Here is a 27,431-nt window from a genome sequence, read left to right on the forward strand (position 1 = left end):
TTCAACTGAAAGAAACTCGCACTGACTGATCTTAAAATATATCAGTGCCTTTGTTTTGTCTCAAGATGGACACCAGTAGCCTAATGTATTTTTCTAAGGCAGGTTTATCAAATTTACTTAACTGTCCTAATTGAACTATGGCCTAATCCTGGCTTAGTCTAAACACTGTCTGTGAAACCGGGCAATAATATAATAATTTTTTAATTTACATTATAAGCTTATGTGTGTGTGTGTTCTCATGTTTTAGGAAAAAAATAAAAATAGATTAAACAGAATTTCAAACAGCATCAAACTTTATTGAATAAAACACCCTAAATCTTAAAATAGGAATGAATAACACATTTAAATATCAAAAAGAGTTCAGACAGACAAAATACTTTTTGTATATCTATAAAACAATCCTTAAATATTTTTCATTTTGAATGAGCTTTTAAGGTTTAAAACAGAAAAATACAGAATGGCTTCATTTGATATAAAAAGCCCCTTTTCAAAAGGTATGAAACCTCTAAAGGCACTGCAATGCAAAATAACTTTATGAATACATTAATTTGGAGACATATTGCCTGATGAAACATCAGAGAATATAATTTGCAGATAATTCAAAACAGCCCAACAGAGACATTTGGCATATCAGGAAACAACACACTTAAATAAATAACGTAAAAACAGCAAACTTTGGCGCAAGTCTCTTTGTCTGTTCGATATACCTAGTCGAATCGTCTCAATCTTAAATATAACATTTCCCCAAAAAAACATTACAAAGGAGAGAAAACACTGCTTGCTTGCTCAGACTGTAAGAAATATATTATTTATTGAGCAGTTGTATTTGCTTCAGGAAAAAAAAAATCCTGACTAAGGTTGTGGGACTGAAGTCTCAATAAATATTGGATTTCTTGCAACCTACAGCAGTGTGCAGGATTCTTCCCTTTTCTTATTATTTCTTGTGTTCAGTTCGACTGTCTGCAACCATTCAGGGGTTCATTCAAGGCTGTTTGTTTATTGTCCAATAAAAAAATAAAGACCATCTTTCAGATTTTAAGATTTAAAGTAATATTGCTTAAAATATTAAACTCTCCACCAGTGAAACCTGGGAAAACCAAAACATTGTGCAAACTTTCAATGAACAACTTGTCTGATCTAGACTGGACATGATTTATATCCCACTGAGATGTCACTGAGGTCTTTAAGATGTTTTGAGAAAGGGCTTCACGTTTAAGCCAAATGTCTTTGAAAGTTAAAACAAGGCACACTAATGTCCTGGTGTAGTCCAAGTCATTTAGGATCGTCTCTGGTGCAGTGAGCCACAGCTTTCAAAATAATTCAAGTTTCTTTATTGAAGAACACACTTTTCCTTATTGCTGTATTTTCTACGTCTTGCCTCCAGACTTCTCTCCAGTCTCTCATCCTCCTCCAAAGCCCTGCAAATACAAAATACATTCAGTCCATGAAGTAAAGTAATGTAAAGTTTAATTTCCAGTGCAACAAAATACACTGTGACAAGACTCACCCTCTCTCTTTTGCATCCATGTCTCTGACCAGCTCGTCCCGCTTGTTGACCAGTGACACCAGTTCCTGTAGCAGTAGCTGTTCTCTGTGCTGTTGGGCCTGAGTTTTCTGCCAGTCTGATGGATGAAATATGGATATTAGTGATATGATTGTACAGTGATGAAATACTGATAACTACAGCTTCAGCCATAGAGGAAATAGGTAGGTATGGGTTAAAAGCATTAATAGACCGATATATGGGCCAAGCTGATGTTCTTTCTACCACTTTGGCAGAATATAAATGAACATTGGAACATATTAATTAAAATTGGAACCTGCAAACTTTTCACTTTTTTGGTGGTTTTAGTAGTACAACTTGCATTTACATGACAAATGAAAATATGGAATCTGTAGAATACAGATGCACAATATATCGGTAGCATACAGGCTGATATTAGATAACTGAATAATTAACTATGTTCATTATTTTTACATTTATATTACCTTGGCTGCTCAAGCTATGCTTTAAAAACACTACTTTAATAACAGTTAACGGATAACACGGCTTACCTTCAATAGCCATCATGGCTCTGAGCTCTCGATTTAGTAGCTCAAATCTTCTTTCTAAATCCTGCTCTTCTTGCCTGCAAGGATAACATCATTGATGTGGCTGACGGTGTGCACTGATTGTGTCTTACATATCAATACATACAGCAGCTCCAGATGGTCTTGTCTCCTGATCAGAGCATTCTTCTTGTTGACCAGATTGAACCATTCCTGAATCAGCTTCTCTTCTTCATCTTTATCACTTCCTGTTACACAGATCATGTGGAATATCATGCTGTATTTCAAGAGTTCATTTGAAATCAACTTCATTCTCTCTTTCCCTCTATATGAGTGTTTTTTTTTTACCCGTCTCCATGAGCTTTCTGAGTCTTTGCTCCACGACTGCAGCTCTGCTGTCTATGTGCTTCTGTTCGGTTTCCAGGGCCTGAAGTTCACTCACCACATATTGATTGGTGTCCTGCAGACACTGGCCAGGAAGTACCACAGGGAGACATACATAAAACCAGACAAGAGCAATACAGACAAAGAAAGGAAAAGACAGTGAAAAGGAATGGAGATTGAGCGAAAGAGAGATGGATAGAGACAGATACAGAAAGATAAAAGACCAACATTGATAAGACAGAAACAATGACACACAAAGATAATGGAGAGGAAAGGACACACTTGATTTAACTAAAAGATTTATAAAACAAGGAAATTAAACATGAGATGGTAAGAGCTTGCGAGTCAGGGGCCGGATTCTGAAAAGTCTTCTTAAGAATGAAGTAGTTCGTAAGAATATTCTTGCAATTCTGGACAATAATTTTCTTCTCTATTTTCTTTTTTTATTCTTAAGCAGAAAATGGGCAAAGTTTCATCGATCAACTTATTGACAAACACCTCTCTGTCTTATTGCATCGACTGTAGAGTACTGTAATTATCATTGTCATAATATTCATAATAATGTTGTACTGTTTAATATTTAAAACAACCCACTAAATAAATGTAAACATCTCACCACTGGGGATTTAAGACAAGTCGGAGATTATCCTAACTTTAGGAACTAATTTACAAGGATTTTTCAAAACATTCTTTTCAGGAATTCTAATTATTTAATATCCTTTATCTTTAGAACAATCTAAAAAATGAAATGTTATGAAATGTTATGATTTTTTTCTTAACAAAATGATTTTCTTAACAAAACATTCATAACCTTATACTTAAGTTAGAAAACAAGGAAAAAAACAAGTTTTATTCTTAAGAATATTTCATGAATCTGGCCCCAGAGAATTATGATGATTATTTTCACCTCAGAAATATATTTTCTAAATATTTAACATGCAAATTAGCAAATGTTGTTTTAAAATGACAGACTTTGAGGTTTAACCAAAAATGACACTTGATGAAAGATAGAAGAAAATGGTCAGTATGAAAAGGGCACACTGACCATTGTCTCATTATCTGCTGATTTAACATCTTGGTTTGCTTCCTGAGGTTCTGCAAACATATGAAATGGCAAAAGAGTGCAAATCAGAGTGTAAAATACCAAATCTTTCCAAATTCAATCATTTTTTAGATATTGGGAAGCAGTTTAGGAAGGTTACCAGTTTCAGCGCTTTCTCTGGCAGCTGTTGAGCCGTTAGTTCCTTCAGCTGTCAGTTCACCTTTATCTGACTGTCAGAGGTTAGTAGAGAAAAGACAATTAGATCAAATATTAACACACACAAATGCAAAGAAAGGGTAAATTTGATGTCTTTTACCTCCTTTGGCTGCTCCTTTGAATCAGTCTCATCCATGGATTCGCTCTTCAGACGCGACCGCCGTTTCTTCACCAGATCCGCATCTTGTACGTGCCCAAAACCTGATCTGGAAGCCACTGAGTTTGATCGTGGTGGGGCCACAGGACTCTGCGCTCCTCCCTCTGTCTCCTTACTGCCCTTCTCTTCCACCTTTTCTGCACGTTTAGTCCGAGGTGGAGGAACAAGACCTCCGTTTGGCTTAGCCACACTGTCACTTCCCTCCTCTCCAAGTGAGTCCTTGCTGTTACTGTCTCCTGACAGAGCTCCAGCCTGGAGTCTCTCTGCACAGAATTTGGCTGCTGCTTGTACATCCGGCCCTTGATTTGGCCTGGCTACTGCATAGCTGGACTGACTGTTGTTCTGCTCTATCTGTAACACACTCAGCTCCTGCCCAGTGAAGTGTGCACGGATTTGGCACAAGTACGTCATGACAATCAAACGATCAGGCACAGAGAGAAGCACCATGTCTGAGGGCTCCAGCAGACGAGAGATTTCCAGTGATGCAAAACCATCAAAAGCCTAAAAGAGATGCAAAAAAAAAAAGGTAGCAAAAATTATGAGGTTGGGTTTATAGTTAAAAAATTATATTTCTGTGGAACATCTGCTTAAACCAAACTTACAGCTTTGTTGTTTTGCTTTATGTTGTGAGGCTCCAATGCATTAAAGTCACTGGAAAACAACAACTAAGTCAATAAACAATAACAAATCTAAAAAGTAATTATTTTATGATTAATTCCAATTATTTCAGTAATAATTCTCATATTATGAACAATAATAAGCTATAAATGTACAATACTGAAAAAAATGATGTCTAAATAAAATGCATATGAAAATGCTGAAATCAATTATTTTAAGTTTATTTAGGTATCACAACATAATATTGTAAAGTATGAACAATGATAATCGTTTTTTTAATTTTTTGCTAAATATTACATTTAACAGTATAATTAAAATATTATTAAGGCAAAGGTAAATTAAACAAAAAACGAGCAAATGAACATGCATAATTAAATATCTAATATCAACTGATTTCTGTAAATGAAAATATTAATCATTAAATGATATGGTACAGATACAATATTTATTGCTGATTTGTTTGTACTTGAAGCAAATAATATTTTTTAGGCTTGTGCACATAAATTGAATCATACTAAGAAATAATGAGTTTGCTTTGAGCTAGTAATGAATGAAATAAATCAGAAACTGACATTATCTCAGGGTGGAAGTGATGTAAGATGGCACAGAATGCCAGGCCGTTACGCCAAGAGGTGCTGAAGTTTGTGATTTTTACACCCTTATAGTTTTTAGTGATCTCTTGACACCACTCCAGCAAGGACTGACTGGAGGTCACCAAACCAGGACTGGGCAGTGGACTGGCAAACTGTATAGTGACAAATGGAAAGACAAACAAAACAGTGTTAGACTGCATTTAGAAAAAGTGATAAACAGTCTACATTTTAACAGGTACTTTACATATAAGACAAATTCCACATACATCCCATCCAGGCACTGCTGAACCCTCTTTAATGGATTCATCCATTGTATTTACTATTGCAAGGTCCATTGGTGGTGGAATTATTTTCTTTTTACTGCGCAATGGAGGCACAATCACATGGGATGAGTCTGCAGTGGTCTGGCCGTTAACCTGCATGCTGCCTGGGCTCCTAGATGGCGTCTCGCTCCCTTTAGCCTCTGGGGTTACATCAGAGGACTCCTTTTCCTGAGGATGACCAGACCTATTAAAAGGACAGAAACTGTTAGACATACTGACATGACTTACACATTTTTCCCTGTTATTATAAAAACACAATTCCTCATCATTAATTTTGTTTCACATGGTTTTGAATTTAAATGTCAAATTCAGTGTTAAAGTGAAAATGAATTTTTTCTTTCTGCATTGCTTATGACATTTTGGGTTGATTTGAGGTTAATGAAAAGACATGCAAATATTATTATACACAGTGTTATTACACTACTGCTCAGAAGTTGTAAGATGTTACATAGATATGTAAGATTTTAAAGAAATTAATACTTTTATTCAGCATTAGGAGGCATTCATTTGATCAAAATTGACAGTAAACATTCATAATCGTATTAATTAAAAATAAGTCATAAACAAATAATTCTTCAAATAAATGTTTATTTTACTTTCTATTCATCAAAGAAAAAAACATACAACAGTTTCCAGCAGCACAAATACTTTTAGCATTAATAATAATAAGAAATGTCTCTTGAGAACCAAATCAGCATATTAGAAAGATAAAGGAGTAATGGATGCTAAAAAAATCAGCTTTGCCAGCACAGGAATATTTTAAAATCCAACAAATTCAGCTGTGATTTGACTTCTTTCATAAACATTAAAAAAAAATCTTACCAACCCCAAACTTTTGAACCGTAGTGTAAATTGTGCACAGAGGTGTAAAATTTTAGGCATCAAACTTTAAAGCTGTAGATGACGTTCCAGATTTTAAGTCAAGCAATATAATATGGCAAAATACAATTTGAGATTTTACACTCCACTCAGACACAGACTTACAATTCATCAGGAACTGGAGATGGTGGTCTATCCTGCTCCATTTGCGCCTCTTCACTTCTATCTATACTTAATTCTGGTTCTTCCGTGTTCTCAGTGTCAGCTTCTGTTTCTGTGTTCTCCGTCTGGTTTGTGGGTTTAACAGCTGGTGTATCCTGGCCCTCCCTTTCAACTCCAATACATTCCATCTGAATATTTTGTTCTTGCTTGCTTAACTGGACATTATCATCTAAAACAGCATTTCTAGGTTTGGCTTCTCTGTGGCTATCATCTAACTTAAAGCTCTCCAGTGGCACAGAGGGAGTCTGAGACTGACTGATGTCAATCTTCTCATTTATCTTCTCTGGAGAAATCACTGATGGTGGAGGTACGAGTGTTTTTGTAATCTCAGTCAGATCTAAATTTGGCCTCATCTCATCCACGGGTGGTTTCGTGCTAGACTTTAGTTGCATGGGAGGAGATGGAGGAAGTTCAAAATCAGACTCGCTGGGGATCAGATGTTTTTTAGTGCGTGGAGCAGGAGCTGATGGATGTGTCGTCTCTTCTTCAGCCATCTGACGAATCTTTGCTAACAGAACGCTCTCCTCTGAGAGGTCATCCTCCTTTAGACTGGAACTTTCTGTACTTTTTGAGGGCTCATGGTGTCTTTCGAGTTTTGGAGAAGGAATTGGCCACGGGACCACTGTGCTCCTTGGAGAAATGTCCTTCCCAGAAACAACATTCTCATCAATGTTTGTATCTTTCGGTCTTTCTGTGGCTGCTATACTAATAATTTCTGATGCCTTGGTGATGACTGGGCTGCTCTCTTTCTCCATCTCAGCTTTTGAAGTGTTGTTTATACACATGGTTTTGGTATTGTCTCCCTCTAGTGGTGTCAAGTTATTCTCGCTTGTCTCTTTTGCACCATCTTTGCACATCTCAACAGTCTTTACAGCTGCTGTCTGTATAGTTACATGAGAAGGAGTGGTTCCTTGTTCATCGCATTGTGGAACCACATGCCTTTTAGCAGCTGCAGAGCTACTATTTTGATTGATGGCATCAGGGCCGACTTCCTGTAAAGGCACTGGGGGTGGTGACTGCATACACTTGTCTTGACAGGGAGGGAGAACTTTGCTAGCAGGTTGAGAAATAGTTTCCGTTGTTGTAGTATCTTTTAATATAGACCCAGATTCTGGTGGAAAGGCAGTCTGAGGTGATTCCGGTTTTTGTATGGCAGTGAAATCTCTTGGTGGTATTGAGGATTCCTCTGGTCTGTGAGAAATGGGACACCAGAACATGAGATCAAAATGTTGCACCATACCAACTTGGTTATTATAGCGTGCAAAGGTTTTTCAGTAAAAATGTAATCAAGTGAAAATGGCACAATCAGTTCCAGAACGGAGATACAAACAGCAGAATTAGCCCACAGTCACTGTATTTTCTGCTAAAAATTTTTGCAAGCTTGCAGCAGGGGTGCAAAATAGACACACAAGCGGCGAAGTTGCTGTTTAGTCCTTTTTGAAAAACGACACAGAGCCCAAAATCAATTCAATAGGAACCAACACAATTTGTTTCATGCTCATAGTATATACACTCACCACCTCTCAAATATTTGGGCTTGGTAAGATTTTTCAACATAAAAAAAAAAGAAAGTCACTTATGGTCACAAGGCTGCATTTATTTGATCAAATATTATTACAATTATTACAATTTAAAATAACTTAAATATATATTTAAATGCAATTTATTTTAAGCATGATTACTCCAGTCTTCAGTGCCACATGAGCCTTCAAAAATGAATCACATATGCTGATATGGCGATCAAGAGACATTTTGTTTCTAATATCATAACTACCTTGACCCTTTCTTGATCAATTTAATGCATCCTTGCTGATTAAAAGTACTAATAAGTACTGATTGTATTGCCTGACACCAAACTTTTGAAAGGTAATATGTCCCATCATTTAGAAGTCTAGTTGCCCTGTTGAAAAAAACAATATGCTGGTTGTCTTTCAACAGGGTGGCCATAGGAAACAGGACATTAAATGCACTGCTTGATGTCAAATGCAGACTCCACCAGCCCTTGTCACAGACACATACAAATAACGTAATGCATCGGCTAGAATGCTCGAATGTCAGCCAGACGGAACACTGCCAAAATCGTGCCGTTCATGTAAAGAGGGTCATAAAAATGAGAGGCCGTGCAGGCAGAGGTGATGTCCCATGCACTTACCCTCCATCCATATATAGCTCAGCAGACCACACTGTTCCTAATTCTTCCTGACCCAATTCAAATTCCAGCACCTCCTGTGAACCCTCCGACTCCGCCATACACCTTAAATCTGCTGCAGTTATCTTGCCAGGCAGAAGTTCTTCATGTCCAATTCTTTTTGGACTTTCGTGCATTTTTATTTCCTCAAACTCTACCTCAGTCACCAGACCATCTGTTTCCACAGAGCTGAGGTTTTGCACCTCTTTCTTATCAGTTATGTCTTCTTCTTCCTCCAGAGGTAAGCACGGCTCTTCATTCTTCTCTTCGTTTGATAGCACACTCTCAGACTTCAATTCCGCCGTCATGCATTTGTCATTTCTGATTGGTGTCAGTATTTGGGTTTGCTCATTTGCTGCTTTCTGTTTAGAAGGGCTTCCTTTATCCAGGGTCTTGAAATTCATAGATCCGCTTTGAGTTTCTCTGGCTGCCAGTTTCAAACACTCCACCAGGCTCATGGCTACAGGCTCGGAGGTCTGAATATCACTCTGTAACTCGCCAGAAGGTAACAAATCATGGATTATTGATTCCTGAGGCTCATCGTCAGTTGGATGCTCAATTTTGGTGTCAGAGAAGGCCTCGGGAGGGAGAATTTCAACCACAGATTCATCATGATCATCCAAAATTGTGTCATCTTGAACATCTGTTTCAGTTGTGCTTGGCTGCTGTAGTATTGATGTCATGGTCTCGTAACTAAAGGATGAGGACATTTAAATATGATTACATTACATCATGATAAAACAAATTCTTTCCATTCGCAAAAGGGCTCTTTTTGATATGACTTCCATTCGTTAAACGGCTCTTTTGAATCACCACCCAGCATTCAATCCAACTGGCAAACTCCTCCTTAAGCTAAGCTTCTCATCAGTACAGGACACCATAAATGTGGATGCAAAAGCTTCCTTGCAAATGCACAATCACACCTAATAACAACCTTTCAGTTTTTCAGGAAAACAAAATTATAGCCATGCAGATGCAGTGACAAGAGAAGCTCTGTACAAGCCTCTGAATCATTCCACACTTACCCTTTATACAGAACACCGAAAATCCCCCGTATGAAGCCTACAGATACTTCTTCCTGGTCAGAAACTGAGTCATGTTCCTGTTTGCAGGTGTCCACGTTTCTGTCTGTTCCTACATCAAGTACATGGCCAAGTTCAGTTCCTGAACAGACACTGACAGTCTTCAGATCTTCTTTAGGTCCTGCATCAGTTGTCAAAATAGCCTCATTGCCAGTTTGGAGCATCGTATCATCTGAATCTTCCTCTTTAGTGGTCTTCTTTTTACTGTCTTCCCTCTGGCTTTCTCTGTTGGTATTTTTATCTAGTTTGTGGTGGAAATGAAACAAGGTAAAGGAATCCTCTTGCTCCTTAGGCTTGGTTTCTGATGTTTCTTGTCCATGTTGGCTGCCATGGACCAAAAAGTGTAAGTGACAAAAATATTCTTTGAAGATCAATTTTCTCTTGCTAACATCTCAACTGATCAAATGTCTGGGGTTGGTAAGATTTTTTAAAAATGTTTTTGAAAGAAGTCTCTTATGTTCACCAAGGCTGCATTTATTTGATCAAATACAGTAAAAGACATTGTGAAATCCTTCAATTGTTCAATTGTGAATTGTCAAATCATTCTAATCTGCTGATGTGTTGCTTATAAACATTTTTTTTTGTTATCAATGTTGAAACAGTTGTGCTGTTTAATATTTTGTGGAAATCATGATTTTTTTCAGGATTTTTTGATGAATAGAAAGTTCAAAGGAACAGCATTTATTTGAAATATATTTTTTGTACCATCATAGATGTCTTTAGTGTCTCTTTTGATCAATTTAATGCTTCCTTACTTCCTAATTAAAGTATTTCTTTCTTTCAAACAATCAAACAAAAAATCTTACAGACCCCAAAGTTTTGAACAGTGGTGTAGATATGGACAAAACATGTAAGCCCAGATAGTCTGAAGTCCACACAAAACTCCATGCAGTGAGGTTAACAAACCTCATGCACTTACCCCCTATCCAGAAGCTCTTTTTCTGGTATCAACTTGCCCAAACTAACACCTTCATCACATTTTTCTTTTGTTTTCTCCTCTACCGCAGCCCATAACACACTCTCTTCCTCAAATGTGACCTTTTTCTTTAAATCACTTCCATCAGACTCTGTATTCAGAGACAGGCTGGGCGTCAGAGGGCAAATTTCCTCCAGATGCACTGAAGTTCTTTTGTCCTTTTCCGTTACAGCAACAGCAGGGGAGATCACAGGAAGTGGAGGCTTCATACGGACTGGTATACTGATTTTAACTGCTTCTTTTTTCTTCTCCTTGATAGTCTCAGCTTGTTGTGGTTTAAGGACCATGGAGGGTATCGGCTGTTGGGAATCTGGTTCATTTAAACTGAGATTTTCAGCATCCTTGACTTGGATCACGGCCTTTTCTTCACTGTGAGGTAAGGAATAGGGCTTGTCACATTTTACTTACCTTGTTTTGATCAAACATGCATTAACAAACCTGCTATAACGCTGGTATGAATATGAAGCCAATTTCAGCACAAGTTTATATTCATATCATCAAAGTATGACTTGTTGAAACTCTCTCTCTTATTGACACATGAGAGTGTACAAAATCTCCAAAAGACCAATTTAACACACTTAATTGTATGAGACGTGGAAGCATGCAAGCACTTGGCCATGGCTGAACATTTGAGACCAATTGGTTCTTACCCTGCTTCTAAAGATTTTTTTGAGGATATTTCAGCATTATTTTCTTCTTTTGGCATCTTGTCAGTTGTTTTGTGCTTAATTATTTCTTCATCGCTTGCTTTATCCTCCTGATCTTCTACTTTCTCTTCCAGAGAACACCAGATTGGCACTTCTGCTTGGGCAAGTGAATGGATCTCCACACTCTTCTGCGTTAACACTGTGTCATCTGACTCCTTCACAATCAGCTCTAGTTTTGCTGGTTGATTGACTGCTGGAGTTTGTTCTGACATGCATTTAAGGACTTTGGGCTCCAGGGGTTGGGGATGAATGGGAGGAAGCTCTTTGGGCAGATCTGATATTTGAGGGGCAGCCTGTTTGAGGCTAATGCTAGACCTTTCAAGTGGAGTGAAGGCCATTTCATTTTGACTGAGAGAATGACAGAGAAGAGAAGAATGAGACAGGAAGGAAATTGTTACAAATAAAGAAATGAAGATAATTTCGTTTTAAGTAAAAACTTTAGGAAGTTCATCTATAGTTTTTCTTGAGACTGATGTCGATGATGTAATTCTACAGAAGTGCAATTTTGTGGTTGGGGAAGAAGATATAACTTATTTATTCATACTGAGGCAAGTTTGTATATTTAAAATGTGTTATCTCTAAAAATGTGTTATCTAGAACTGTTTGTGACGCCAAAGTGAGTTTTATGTGCCTAAGTATTCAAATGAACACCATTAGAAGACAGATAAGGGTTTACTGAAATGGGAAGTGACCCAAAAGAGGAAAGTTACAGTTTCCCACAGTTTGGGAGAGTAATAGTGCCATGCGAGCAGCACACTCACCTTTCCTCAACAGTTAAACTCTTGTCCAGATGATCCGTATGGGACTGTTTCTCTCTCAAACTACGGTTGGACTTAAATGCAAGGACTTCTTCCACCCACACTTGGCTTTTTTCCCTGGGAAGATCTATAGGTTCTTGCTTTAGAGTTGATGAGCTGGATAAAATGTTGGGGATATTGTGCTCTGTAGGGGTAACCACAGTTGAGGCAAATTTCTTGAGTATCTTGTCCTCATCCGACTTGTTGAGTTCGGCACAAAGCAAAGCACCCGTCACGTTCTGTACATTCGGTTCCTCTTTTGGAGAAACTTCCCCTGCTGATTCAATTTTTGTGTTTTTTGGTTGCTTTAATGAGTCATCATCGGTTATTGAAAAGGTTTGAACCAGACTAGTCTGCATTGACTGTTCAATGTCAATTTTGAGTGGTTCTTTCTCAGGGCATTTGCCAACAGTAACATCTTGAGAGGTTATGATCACTTTATCGAAATCGGCCACTTTAAAATCCGGCTCTTCCTCAGCCAGTGGTGGTTTCTCTGCAATAAAAACGTGATTTTTCTTCATATGAGTGGAAACCACTGATGAGGGAGCTGTTGTTGCTGGAGCTGAGAATGGGTGTGGAGGAGGGACATTCCCAATGTCCAGTTCCTCAGATCTGGAAGCTTCCACAGGCTGTACTCCAGATGACTTGCCAACAGGCCCAGGACTGGGGGACAAAGATACTTGGTGTCAAAGGTGGCAAAAAATGGGGTGAGAGGCCAAAGTATGGCAGTATTTGGCAAGGTTAGATGCAGCTTTTCCTTAGAGAGAGCACTTTGTGCCACAGCGATGTTAGTGGCGAGAAAACAGGACAAACAAGGTAGACACAGGATTGAAGTGGTGAGGGAAAGCAATGGAGAGTTTAAACATTTGCACAATGTTAACTGACAGCTGGTGTAGGCAAATGCCATGGTCTGTTTAAAATAGGATTATCACAAGGTCATGCATTTCCCTATTGTTATTAAGGAACCGTTTTTCTCATTTAAAGGGTTATATTTGGATTTGTGTCCATATAAAGTTCAAAACACATTCCTACAGAAACGCATAAAGTACTAAATGCTGAATATACCTCTGCAAATCAGAAGGTGATATTAATTTTTTTTAATGTAATGATATAGTTAAGATTGATGTTAGTGAATTATGCTTGATGCCAGACTACTAATAATAATCTTTAACTAATAATAATTAAGTGCTCACCTTTGCACAGCCATGGCAGAGTTGAGCACTTTTCTTTCAGTGCTGATGGTTTCAGGTTGATGGAGGGAGGAAGGAGATTGTTGATTAGCAATGCTAATGCTGCAGACCGTTCGAGAAGAGCGATGCTGCTCTGGTTTGGGCTCTGAGTTCTTTAGTTCTTCAGCAAGTATATCTGATGAACATAACAGCAAACTGAATTAAAATGAGTAAAAGCTAATCAGTCTTAATCTATTTTATAATTTTCAGGTCATTTACTTCATTAATAACACAAATGAAGAATATTTATTCACCTTGCAGAAACAGGTTTGTTTGATCCTCCTCTGTAAGTGTGTTGAGCTCCCTGGGTATCTCTGGGTAAACAGTTGATATACAATCATTTTAAATAATTTTTAGTAAAGTAAGATGAGTTTTATTCAGTTTTGATTACTAAATTCATTTTTAAAGACAACTTTTAATTTGAAATGACATGAGTAACCGAGCATGCCATAGAGTTTTATGCAAATAAGCACCAGTATCTGGAGAGATTTTAGACCAATGAGAGTTCCCTGTGGGTGGGACTATCCAGCACAACATGACCGACGTAAATTAAAGCAAATAAGAAAATATAGTCTAATATATAGTCTAACATAAGCTAGTCAATTGTAGTGGTCGCTAGTTGCGACACAACCTATTAATCATTGATGTGATTTAATTGCAAAATAAGTCTCCTAATACATCATAACTGTTAGACCCATCACCAGTCACACTAGTTTTAATTACTGCATCTTTTAATGCAAGCAACAGGCAGTCTAGTACCTGAGCGAGTAGAAGAAGATTGAGTTGAACAGCATGAAGCAGTTGTGTGGGCATCAGTGGTTGACAGTGCAAGAGCAGGGGTAGAGGAAGAGACAGCTGCTGGGGTAAAAGAGGCAGATAGGGGTTTGCTAATGGGGTAAGAGACAGGGACAGAGGGAGGTAGAGGTGGCTTGGGGAGTTGACTAGAAGTGCAAGATGTTTCACACAGAGCTTCAAGATCTGGTCTGCTCAGCAGAGGAACAGCGGTCACAGATTCATTTAGAGGGACACTGAAGAAGGGAGATGTAGAAACCTCCATCATCTGTTCATTTAGCTGTGTAGATACTGTGAGGAAAAGATGAAAAAAAAATATATATATATATACAGGTACATCTCCAAAAATTAGAATATCGTGAAAAAGTAAATTTTTTCTTGAAACTTATTTCAAAAAGTGAAACTTTCATATATTTTAGATTCATTACATGTAAAGTAAAACATTTCAAAAGTTTTTTTTGTTTTAATTTTGATGATTAGAGCTTACAGCTCATGAAAGTCAAAATCAGTATCTCAAAATTAGAAATTAGAATATTTACATTTGAGTTTCAATTAATGACCATCCCTACAGTATAAATTCCGGGTATCTCTTGTTCTTTGAAAGCACAATACTGGAGAAGACTGCTGACTTGGCAATGATCCAGAAGACGAACATTGACGCCCTCCACAAAGAGGGTAAGTCACAGAGGGTCATTACTGAAAGGTGTGGCTGTTTACAGAGTGCTGTATCAAAGCATATTAAATGCAAAGTTGACTGGAAGGAAGAATTTGGGTAGGAAAAGGTGCACAAGCAACAGGGATGACCGCAAGCTTGAGAATACTGTCAAGCAAAGCTGATTCAAACACTTGGGAGAGCTTCACAAGGAGTGGACTGAAGCTGGAGTCAGTGCATCAAGAGTCACCACGCTCAGACGTCTTCAGAAAAAGGGCTACCAAGCCACTTCTGAACCAGAGACAACGTCAGAAGCGTCTTACCTGGGCTGTGGAGAAAAAGAACTGGACTGTTGCTCAGTGGTCCAAAGTCCTCTTTTCAGATGAAAGTCAATTTTGCATTTCATTTGGAAATCAAGGTCCCAGAGTCTGGAGAAAGAGTGGAGAGGCACAGAATCCATGTTGCTTGAAGTCCAGTGTGAAATTTCCACAGTCAGTGATGATTTGGGCTGCCATGTCATCTGCTGGTTTTGGTCCACTGTGTTTTCTGAAGTCCACAGTCAACGCAGCCATCTACCAGGAAATTTTAGAGCACTTCATGCTTCCTTCTGCTGACAAGCTTTATGGAGATGCTGATTTCATTTTCCAGCAGGACTTGGCACCTGCCCACACTGCCAAAGGTACCAAAAGATGGTTCAATGACCATGGTCTTACTGTTCTTGATTGGCCAGCAAACTCGCCTGACCTGAACCCCATAGAGAATCTATGGGGTATTGTCAAGAGGAAGATGAGAGACACCAGACCCAACAATGCAGATGACCTGAAGGCCACTATCAAAGCAACCTGGGCTTCCATTACACCTGAGCAGTGCCACAGGCTGATTGCCTCCATGCCACGCCATATTGATGCAGTAATTCATGCAAAAGGAGGCCCAACCGAGTATTGAGTGCATAGAAATGAACATACTTTTCAGAAGCCTGACATTTCTGTTTAAAATATCCTTTTTTTTATTGATCTTATGTAATATTCTAATTTTCTGAGATACTGAATTTGGGGTTTTCATTATCTGTAAGCCATAATCATCAAAATTTCAAGAAATAAAGGCTTGACATATTTCACTCTATGTGTAATGAATCTATATAATATATGGGTTTCACTTTCTGAAATGAGTGACAAAAAATATTGACCTTTTTCACGATATTCAATTTTTTTTTAGATGTACCTGTATAGAAGAAGTAAAACATGCAGGAGGTATTAGAATTTGAGATAAAGTAACAGCCATTACTTGATCAAGTGTTAGAGGTTCAATTTGTAATATTTATTGCAAAGTTTTTAAAATTTTAAGCAAATATTGATTTTAACATCAGAGCAGGGGGTTTCCAACATTTTCAAAAACAACCAAATATGATGATCCCCTAGCGAGGGACCCTTCCTAAAATATAAAGGCAGCCTTATACTATTTAAGAAAAATATTAATATATGATATTATGTGACATTAACCAGACAAAACTGTAAATCGAATAATTGGCTTTTCTTTTATAATCGCACAAAAGCAAATTCTTTTTAGTTTTTAATTATTTTTTAAATGTTAAAAATGTAAAAAAAAACAGTCCTTACCAGTGACCAGTCTTTAGAAAGCGGGATTAAATATATTACATTTATTTTAGTAATATTAAATTTAAAGATATTTTATTAATATCTTGCATTAGTACTGCTGCTTCTACTGTTTACGTGCATTCTGGAGGATTTCTCAATACCTGGCACAGTGCCAGCAGATGGACGCTTAAGCGTGTCAGAGAGAGAGAGGGAAGAAGTTTTGGGCTCGAGGAGGGGGACAGGAGTGGGGGATACAGGGCGAGCACCGGGGACAATCTTGGGCTTAAAAACATTGGTGCGAGGTGCTCCAAAAGAATCTGAGACAGAAGTGCAATGACACAAAAAAGAACGCAGACCACGTGAAAGAAGAAGATTAGTCAGAGATGCATGAAAAGTGAGAACAAGAGAGACAGTGGCTAAGAGGAAATGAATCTGACTTCTCCAAAAACAATCTTAAAGAGTCAAATCAGGCTAACATACTGTTCCAATTAGAATTATAAGAAACATACTTTGAATTGTATGTAATCTTTAAATGTTTAGGAATCATGAGTCTGTACCTTTCAGGAGCACAGTGGGAGGAGAGGGAGAGTGAGAGAGGAAAGGATAGGAAGGATCGGAAGGAGAAGCCCGAGGGAGTTTGAGCAGAGGATAGTCAGAGGTCACGGGACCCTCCAGAGGGGCCTCGGAGCCAGACAGTCTTCTTTGAAACGACACCGGAGCTGGACACAATCAGAGAAGGAAAAATAGACAGAGAATCTATACAAGAAGTCCAGGCTTTGTTGAGAAATACACAGATGCATAAGCACTTCTACAATGGTAATTGCTTGTCTGGGTGACGTTGGTAAAAGAATATATGCATGGGCCTTCGGTGATAAAACTCATCCATGTGGATGGCAATGAATTCACACTGCAGCTAAATATGACTGTCGTCACTCTTCAAACTTTGCAATGTGTATGTGGTTTCAGTGATTTTCAGTTCTCAATTTTCTGAAAGATTTTCTTTTACTCCACATACCCACATAACAGCCCTACAGCAAAGAGATTTTCAAAACAACATTTTGGCCAATTCCTCCATGTAAACACAGATGTGATGACTCAGATGGGAATGAAATCAAAACCACATATCCTCATGTTAGTCAAAAAACAGTAGGTCATTTAGCCAGAAATTTGCTACTGGCTGGCGAGAGAAAAATACAGATAAAATCACAGACTAGCACTGGTAAATGTGGAAATGACATCACTTCCATCAAGTGACATCACTTTTCAAGTGAAACAATTCACATTTGGGTAGGGCTCTAAAGAAAAGTAAGACTAACAACATGCTAAAGTCATTAAAAAACACTACCTTTCAAGAGTTTGGGGTCAATAAGATTTTTTTTATATTTCTGAAATACATCTCAAGTCTATGCTCACCAATGCCGCATTTATTTGATCAAAATACAGTAAAAATTCTGAAATATTGTTACAATTTAAAATAACTGTTTTGTATTTGCATATTTTGAAGAAAATGTTATTTATTTCTGTGATGGCAAAGCATTCTATTTTGATGATTTGCTGCTCAAGAAACATTAATATTGAAAACAGCTGTGCTGCTAATATTTTTGAAGAAATTGTGATACAGAATTCTTTGATGAATAGAAAATAAAGCTTTTATTTGAAATAGAAATATTTTGTAACATTATAAAAGTCTTTACTATCACTTTTGATCAATTTAATGCATCTTGCTGAATAAAATAATTAATATCTTTGAAAAAAATCTCACTGACCTTAAACTTTTTAATGGTAGTGTAGCTGAGATTGTGGTTTTATTAGAAAAGAGGAACTTAAGTCTCTATTTGAAGGCTGTGCACACTGTTGCCATAGAAGCACTATAACAGTTCATCCAAATAACTGTAGTCAAGTAGGAATGCCAAATAGATACCAATGGCGACTTGCTGACTTCCAGCGGTTTAATTTAAGTCTATCTGTAATACCTGAGCCACGGGACGGCTGGAAGATTTTGGGCAATGCTGGAGGGAGCAAACCAGAAGCATTTTGCTCTGTGTGGGAGTCAGGTGGGGCCTGTGGCTGGGAAATGGGTGGTGGACGTGGTGGTCTGGAGCGGGCAGGTGAGGGCATGGTGCGAGGGGTTGGACTGGGTGGGGTGGGTAAAGGTGGACGTGATGTCAGGTCAGGGTTATGAACAGTGCCAGGCACTGGGCGTGAGAGGACACCACCAGCAGGCCTGTCCTTACCACTGACTGAGGTTAAGATGGTGAAAAATGGTGGGAGAAGGACAGCAAAAGAAAGAAAGAGCAGAGGGAAAGGGATGAAGAAAAAGAAAAAGACAGAAGAGAGAGAAAGGTCAGGAATGTATCATGAAGGATGAGGTTGCAGCTTCATAAAAGACATTTAAAGGTTTATTTCACCCCCCCAAAAAAAGAAAATCATTATTTTCTCACCCTCATGTTATTCCAAACTTGTATGCTGTTATTTTTCTGAGTAACACTAAACGGGAAAACAGTCAAAAAAGTGGTGCTGTTTAATATTTTTGTGGAATTTGTGATACATTTTTTCAAGAATTTTTATGGAATTTCATAATTTATAAAATTATTAATTCATTTTTTTTTTAATCTACCAGGTAGTGTACAATAATTTCTTTAAGCCTGAAGTATTATTTTTCCACTATTTAAGTAATGCAAATCGTCTTTCCAGTTACATGTAATTTGTGTCATTTTTTGTAATAATTATGCATTGTTCTAAAATAATCTAATCAAATCGAAACCCAATTTTAGATTTTACATGAAATAAATAATCCTAACTGAATTGTTGTCAGAACTGAACTGTTTACACCCCTACTGTCCACTATTTTTTGTTAAGAAAAGATACATGAAAACGTTTTAAAATTCCTTTTGTGTTCCAGGAAAAAAAGACAAGTGGTTTGTAAAAATACCATAAGGGTGAGAAATAATGATTTTTGGAGGGGTGAGCTACTCCCTTTAAATGATTAAATAGTTCAATGAAATTCATGATGAAATGCAAGTCAAAGCAATGCAGGACAAAGGATGAATGTAATAATCATATGCAACAAAACCACATAAATGAAAATTCATAATCCTGAACCATTTTATTAAGATTTCATTTAATGGAAATAATTAATTGGTTGTGGATTCATAAGACGTTCAATTTTAAGGAAAAAGATATGAAAATGATCAGTGATGTGATTAAAATGAAAAGACCGTAAAGAAGGAACATGCAAAGAACACAGGTGAAGGTTGCTGTTACCTATTGCTGAAGGGCACTTTAGAGATGCAGATCTCTTTTCTTGGGAGTGTGTTGGTCGAAGAGGAAGATGGGGTGCTGACAGTCAGAGAAAGAGAGAAAGAGAAGTTGTAGCATGTGAGGAAGTAAGGGTTACTATATTTAGAGAAAATAAACATGTATCATTAGTGATTCATGCAAGTCCTGAGTAAGTGGACAGAGGAATAGGGATGTAAGATAAAGAATACAGTAATGTGTTTTATATATACAGTGGACTCATAAAGTCTGAGACCACTAGTGAATATGCATTTACAGTATTTAGCATTTGTATAACGCTTCAAGTTTACATTCCAAATGATCAGCACGACAAAAGTGCAGAATCAAAAATATTAATTCTTCATCAATGAATCCTAAAACTTTATTTCCAAGTATAAATTACTCGTTGAATCCCAGATTTTCTTGTAAACAACATAGGTTGATTGTTGTTGTTTTTTTATACCTGGAGCTGCAGTACTGAGATTAACAGCGGTACTAGATCTTTTATCCTCTTCTTCATCACTCTCATTAAAGTCATCTAGGTTCCCAATATCTGTTGGCTTTACACTCATCAGACTGGCAAGACTTTGCATGTCCTCGTCCCTGTGGAGAAAGAAGTACAGGTACATGACTTCATTGAAAATGTTGTGGAAACTTTACTGTGTGAGTAATGTATGTGTCTTAATTCCCAGTCAGTCAGTCATTTTTGAGCTTGCCAGACTGTGATATGCTTTTCATTTTCATGCCTAGGAGACGTGAATGGATGATAAGTGGTATTGTATCTACCATTATGGCTGTTTCTTTTAATGAAATCAATACATGTATAGTTTTAGAAGCTCATGAACAGGTTATTTGATAGATTGCATTACTATTGCATTACTTTATCCTAATGCAGCATCTCTGCAATTATGCTCAAAGCTCAAATGGCATTATTTTAGATGCTTAGGCTGTGATATGAGCGCTTGCTGTATTGTTTCTGAAAATTCTGCTCTGTTTCTTGACCTGCACATGTCATGGAAGAAACCCTCCCCAGTGTTGAACAGCAAACCCCTGACCGGGCAGGCAGCCACTTCTCTTTTTAGATTCAAAATGCACTCAAGTATTTGTAACTGAAATCAAGTTTCGGTGCAGTCACAAAATGAAACTTTACAACTTTAACAAATGATTAAATCTAGATAATTAAACATCACATGAAAAGTGCTATAACTTCTTGAAAAAGAGCTTCATGTGGATGACTCACGTAGCTTTCCCCTCCTTGAGGAACACACAGGATAAGGAGAGCTTCAGCGTGGCCTCCACCACCTTAACTGACAGAGGTTTCATTTTGAGCATCAGGTCCGTCTGTGAGTGTGTGGCGCTGGCAAACTTCTTCATGTTCAAGTCCACAGACGCCAGAACTTTCCGACTACCCTTTGCTGTCTCCTGTAGAACATCAGAGATAGTAAGACAACGTTCAAAATAAAAATAATATATATATATATATATATATATATATATATATATAAATAAATAATAATAATAATAATAAAAACAATAAATAAACAAAAATAATAAAAACATTCAAAGAAATTTCACCTTGATTTGAATAAACTCACATTCTCAATGAAAAATGTCCACTCTTTGTCTTCAAACGCGTCTGCATGTGGGTCCTGTCAAGCAAAACCATGATTAAAATTGACTGACAAACTATGACTATTTTATAAACTACTCTATATATTGTATAGCTAATAATAAAGCGTGGTAGGTCTCCTACCCTGTAGAGTGTGGCCGTAATGTCCACATTCTCAGGTACAGGCCACACCACCATTCCCCTGTATGGGTTTTTGATGCCTGGCTGCCATGAATGAAGCTGATGAGAAAATAAAAGATAATATCAGTCATAATAAACCATATTGTATAGTAGTTGTAATAATTTTAAGCACTTGTAAATCACTGTAAATAACACATTGTTATATATGATAATTTAAAATGTCAGCACACTGTTCTGTCTGAAAACTTTGGGATTCCTGGACATAGTCATAAACTAAATTACACTAGCTTTCAAACACTTGCAAATAATCTGAAAAAAAAATGGGAAAAACAAATCTGAATCCAGACTTATGGTACATATTATTTCAACAATTCTCTTTATATAATAAAATTTGTTTGTCAATTAAAACATCAATTAATCTAAAATAATATTACTTAAAATATTTTATTTTACAATTACCTTCGAACAAATGCGTCTGTTCCTCCGTGTCCACACCACTCTCAGTTTGTCTGGTTGCCTATAAAATAATTTAAAAAGAGAGTTGAGTGGGAGCTTACAAGTTCAATGATAGGCTTGGTCCTTTTAAAAGGACCAAGCCTATCATTGAACTTGTAATCATTGATGAAGACGTCTACAATGACTCTTTCTGTGTGTGTTTAAAATATCTGGATATAAATATAAAGCCTATACAAATTGATCTTGAAAGAGACACTGTGGCATTTCTGGTGTATGTGTCTCCAAAACGCTACAGGCAGTGTAACAGATCTTGTGATCTTGTCTCCCAGTGTTACCTCAAGGCAGAAAGGAATCAATAAATGCTGCCAACTGTTTCAAACCCCACACAAAACAAGAGCACATGATGCAAGGCCTTGCATACAAGATAAATGCAAACTAGAGAAACGTCTTGTATACAAGCACACAAGAACAAATAATTGATTGAGAAACTTTCTGTCTGGCTAGATAACCAAGTTTTAATTTGGTGTATACTGGAACATGTGGAATCTATTACTTTTACTGCCCTGCATTGCTACCTATGCTATGTAAAAACATTCAAGAAGCAAAGTTTTTAAAGAGTTCCTGTCTGTTTATTGAGGGCAAAGCACCATGTAGACCTAGATAAGACCTTATATCTGATATCCAGAACATTATGATGACATACAGTATTGCCAGCAAAAATGCAAATCAATGTGCAGCTTAAAACAAATAAATGGAAATCACCTTTTCCAGGTTTGCACTTTACATGTATGCATTTGGTTTCTAAATAAACTTGCCATTTAATAGTGAATTGTTCTGAAGTGAGCCCATTGTACACTTCAGAGCTGTTCAGTCAGTGTCCTGCTCGCTGCATTAAGAATTGGAGGAAACTCAGCAGGGTCACATGACCAAGCTGAGTTTGGCTCACAACACAAGGGGTGTTGGCCTCTGATCTCCAAACCACTAAGTCTCACTGTGTTTACAAACAGCTGTTCACATTTAATAATGGCAGCTTATTATTTTGTGATATAAAAGCTGTCATTAAGCTTACGCAAACACTGAAGGGAACAAAAACTAATTTTTCCATTATATATAAAGGTTTGGGGGTTGGTAAGATTTTTTTGATGTTTTTGAAAGAAGTCTCTTATGCTAACCAAAGCTGCATTAAATCAAAATACTGTAAAAACAGTAATATTGCTAAATAGTATTGCTATTTTAATATATTTTAAAAGCAGTTTTTTTTCAGCAGCCATTTCTTCAGTCTTCACTGTCACATGATCCTTAAGAAATCTTTCAATATGCTGATTTGATGCTCAAGAAACATTTCTTATTATATTCACAGTAGAAAACAGCTTCATATTTTTGTGGAAACCATGATAATTATTTAAGGAGTTCAAAAACAGCATTTATTTGAAATAAAAATCTTTTGTAACATTATAAACGTCTTTAGTGTCATTTTTGAACAGTTTAATGCATACTTGCTCAATAAAAGTATTCGTGTCCTTCAAAAAAAATAAAAAGAAATAATAATAATAATAATAATAATTAAGTGCACTGACTTTCAAACAGTGGTGTATTTACTCTCATGATTTTCCAAACCGGTATAATTTTCTACATGAAACACAAAACTATGTTTCACTCTGTTCATCGCACAAAGCTACTACATAGCTTCAGAACATTTGGAATAGCATATGAATCACATAAACCACTTTTGATACTTTTACAGTGCTTTTGCTTCCTTTTTAAAGTCCCTATTCATTCTAATTGCATGGAAATTCATAGCCATTGCATGAATACAGATTTCTATCGTTTCATAAAAGAAAGTCAAACATGTTTAACAGGGAACAATAAATAGTATCGCTTGAAACACATCAAAATGTTTCTTAATGAACGTGACCCATTTGTAAATGTCATAGTCCTCCAGTGATGTTCACACTAATGTTTGCAAAGGTAAACTTAATATGTGTGTGTCAGCAGCAGCATGAACCGCTACACAAAGAGAAGCAAGACCCAGCTCTTACTCAGGTTACAGCTAGTAATAGCAACAGGGCAGAACGAAATTAGGAGCAGAAGAGAGGGCCGTGGGTAGAGCGCATATGGACGTAAAAATAGACTGCCAGCCTGGTTGGAAAAATAAGTCCTTTTTCTTTCATTTTCTTTCTAAAATGCAGTCCTTATTTTTTCATGTCACTTTGACACGTGAAACAAATGTCAGAGATAAACACACACATGCTCAACACACAGTTCAAGTTATATTACCCCATCAGAAACTCAACCGCTGTGTCATCTTTCAGCTGTCTAATATCTCCAGCTTACACCTTTCTCAGCTATGGCGTAACATCAACAGACTTTGACCCACTGGCAGAAATGGACATGAAAATCAAAGCTATACTGTAAATCCTCTCACAAGATGATTTGCACAAGATCTGACGTGTTTACAGAAATGCACATTCTTTCTCCTTTTGAAACACTCTAACTGCTCTATTGCTTTTAAAAAGTCATACTACAATACACTTGTTTAGGTCAGCAAAAGAAACCATAAAGCTGTGGCAAAGATACAGGACGTTCTTTCCTCATAGTGTTGCAAGAGAATCTAGGACTTTCCACATCAGCTGAAAGCTCATTAGGTGATAACAACAATTACAACTGCTCAGGTTTACTATTAACCTAACCTTTCTTTCCAACAACAATTTTGAAAGGTTAAATATGTATTAGTATTAAATAATAAAGAATGCATAGTATATAGAATTTAGAATCGGTGAAATAGAGATCGTTTACATCACCAGTAAAATGATGCAGGCTATCTATGATGGAAATAAATCTCAGATAGTGCTTAACACTAATAGGCAGAAATTACAATGAGTGTTTCAGTTTCTCCTGCAGGCAGATGACAAGCCATTGCATAATGGAGCGTTGCTTCATTTACCAGGCCACGACTTGTTCAGAGAATAATGCCAATAGTCAATATCACCAAAATGATGAAAACCTTCAGTTTAATGGAAGCGCTCGACTTGTGCACTGTGAAATATATTATTGTGTATATTGTGTGTATACTGAGTGGCTATTCTGTTTCTTATATCGTCTCAATATTGGTGACCAAATGCATCCAAAACTTCTACTCACTGTAGCACTTGTGTATATGGTTGACTAATGATAAAGTGAGTTGATTTGATTGATCTGATTTAAAGACACACCTTTTTGTGTTTGCTGTATACTTGTGATTGAAAAACGACATGGTTCTCAAATCCAATCAGACTGAATTTCTTTCTTCTGATCACACTGTCTTTGAACATAGATAAGAACAGATACCTAGATAAAGACACGTATCAGTAATGAATGTTAGGAAAGACACACTCCCTGTCAGTGTCAACAGCTGTCTCTTGATCAAGACTTTACAGAGACAGGAGTTATTTAATTGTCTTCAATTATTTAATCCTGTCACCTCACCACTGTGTTTACCTGGAAAATTGCATTACAAACGCAAGTTGTAATGCGTTTAAAAACAGCAATAAAGTAATTTATGAGGTATTTCATGTTCCTGGCTATTTAAGAGTGAAGTCAAGAACAATGCTCTTTAAAGCTCTCACAAAATAATACATGAATAAAACATAAACGAACAATGATGACAACACCTAAACAGAGAGGAAAAGCAACACTGAAACAATATATAGATGCTGTCAACGCAATAAACAGTTTATAGAAGTCAGGTAAATAAAGCTGAAAAGAAGCAGCAGCACTTAATTCTGCTTAGGTGAGTATGATGGATGTTCATAAGATCTTCAGTGTTGACAGCACGAGTGATGGAGGCGGAAGTGGGGGTGTGTGACTGTCAACGTTCTCCACTACATTTCAAATACATCCTTAAAATCGACTGCTGTGTTAACTGTTCAATTCACAATCATTTACAAAAACAGCGCTACAACAAAATAAGATACAGTGTGTGCGCATGGTGCTGTTTCAGTCAGAAGAACCGCCCTTCAGCACTGCGTTTTTAGGAAGCACACCGCTATAACGGAAAAGAAATCATAACTTACCATTTCTTTGTACATTCCAGAACAAGTTCTTGATACGAAGCCACGAACTGAAATTTAGTGGCCTTTTTGCCAACTCTTTGTAATCTTTTCCACACTGAAGTCATTCTTCTGTAGAAAATGCAGTATCCGCGAATGAAGTCAGGCGCATGGAAATTCTATTTTTACAGTCCCGCCAGTGAACAAAAAGTAAAAAGTCCTCAAATAGATGGCTGTCAAGAGGCTCGTGGAGTGAGATGTTCCTGCTGAGGAGCACGAGCTGGACCTCATGCGGCTCAGTACCATCGAACTGTCGCCATCGAGTAAAGACCATTTACGGAAACTACTGCATCACGTTACTCACCAGAGAATCTCTGTGTATTGCAATTAGTTGCCTTGGTGCAAAAAACAACAACATTTAGCGTAAAGAATCTAGAGACTTCATCGGTTTTATGTCATGGAGCTTCACGGGATACGAAATGCTTCTAAAAGCAGCTGTGTGACAGTGAACTGATGAAAGTGGATGTAGAAGTGCAAGAGTAGGTGGGAAGGGTTATGCAAACACGCCTATGGTGCAGCAGTATGCAAAACCTCCCTATTGTATTCAGTACAGTACTAAAGGTACTGTTGACATGACAGGTCAGGGGTTATATCCAATCAGCTAGGGGCCAAAAGAGGATGCACTGTAAAATTATGCATCATGCATAATTATCATATTTTGGTTGCAAAATTACAGATTAAAAAGTAAGATTTTGGGAAAAGCAGCTTAAAACCAGCTCAGTTATTCGGGAATTATTTGCAATACTGTACACCATGGGTGGCCCTATGAAATTAATGATCTTTGTTGGGTTTGCAAAAGTATGTAAAATCTAAATGGTGGACTTGTAATGTGCTCAATAAAAATGAGTAAAATTGGTCAATGTGACTCAACAACAAATTTATCCCAAGGTTTGAGCATATTTTTCTTATATGTATATTATATTAAGGTTACAATGGCTACCTGATAAACACAACCTTTTAACATATGGTTCTAAGGGCAACCATAGACTTTCGAGCAATAGGAAAAATGCTTCAAACTAAAACATTATGCACCTTCAGTGCTTGGGCCCTGTGTTCAGTGCATTTATCAACATAATAATCTGGAGCAGTAATGCGGGGCCATCTAGTCCTTGATCACAGTGGGTATTTTTAGTGAGCGGACATTGGCAAGGGGATTTTTCAAGTTACACAGGATCTATTTTAGATGGCTGAGAGCGAGGGATAAATGGACAGAAGCAGCTGGAGGGATGGATGGAGTGGTGCCACTTGTGTGGGTTATGGGGGGAGTACAAACGTTTAGCTCAGCTGATGACCTAGAATCCAAATCGGTGACCCCCTTAGTCATATTCCTGCGTGACACTAATCTCTTCCTGTCTGGAGTTACCACTCACTACTAACCCCATTTTAATTATATATTCATAAAAACATTATATAAGACACA

At 37.3% G+C, this 27,431-nt stretch overlaps 1 protein-coding gene across 11 annotated transcripts; it reads right to left on the reverse strand.

Annotated features, from left to right (window-relative positions):
• Positions 1 to 267: 267 nt before the first annotated feature.
• On the reverse strand, positions 268 to 26,496 carry LOC306863945 (EH domain-binding protein 1-like protein 1). 11 transcript variants are annotated; one of them, XM_079407562.1, is made up of 24 exons: positions 25,976 to 26,486; positions 21,927 to 21,984; positions 21,471 to 21,566; positions 21,313 to 21,366; positions 20,958 to 21,139; positions 20,181 to 20,320; positions 19,706 to 19,780; positions 14,162 to 14,485; positions 13,657 to 13,716; positions 13,367 to 13,538; positions 12,138 to 12,836; positions 11,320 to 11,724; positions 6,367 to 7,614; positions 5,326 to 5,566; positions 5,039 to 5,211; positions 4,451 to 4,499; positions 3,792 to 4,349; positions 3,636 to 3,705; positions 3,479 to 3,528; positions 2,398 to 2,509; positions 2,198 to 2,297; positions 2,056 to 2,129; positions 1,508 to 1,622; positions 273 to 1,418 (listed from the first exon to the last, which is right to left on the reverse strand). In XM_079407562.1, the coding sequence occupies exons 1-24, from the start codon at positions 26,077 to 26,079 to the stop codon at positions 1,331 to 1,333; spliced, it is 5,247 nt and encodes a 1,748-aa protein (XP_079263688.1). In that variant the 5' UTR covers positions 26,080 to 26,486; the 3' UTR covers positions 273 to 1,330. The 11 variants fall into 11 exon arrangements, with proteins under 11 accessions (XP_079263695.1, XP_079263688.1, XP_079263685.1 ...); XM_079407559.1 differs by having other exon boundaries at positions 2,398 to 2,518; XM_079407563.1 differs by lacking the exon at positions 14,162 to 14,485 and having other exon boundaries at positions 2,398 to 2,518.
• Between the last annotated feature and the right edge of the window lie 935 nt (positions 26,497 to 27,431).

Source organism: Barbus barbus (assembly GCF_936440315.1).
Source record: "Barbus barbus genome assembly, chromosome: 45".
Taxonomy (NCBI): Eukaryota; Metazoa; Chordata; class Actinopteri; order Cypriniformes; family Cyprinidae; genus Barbus; species Barbus barbus.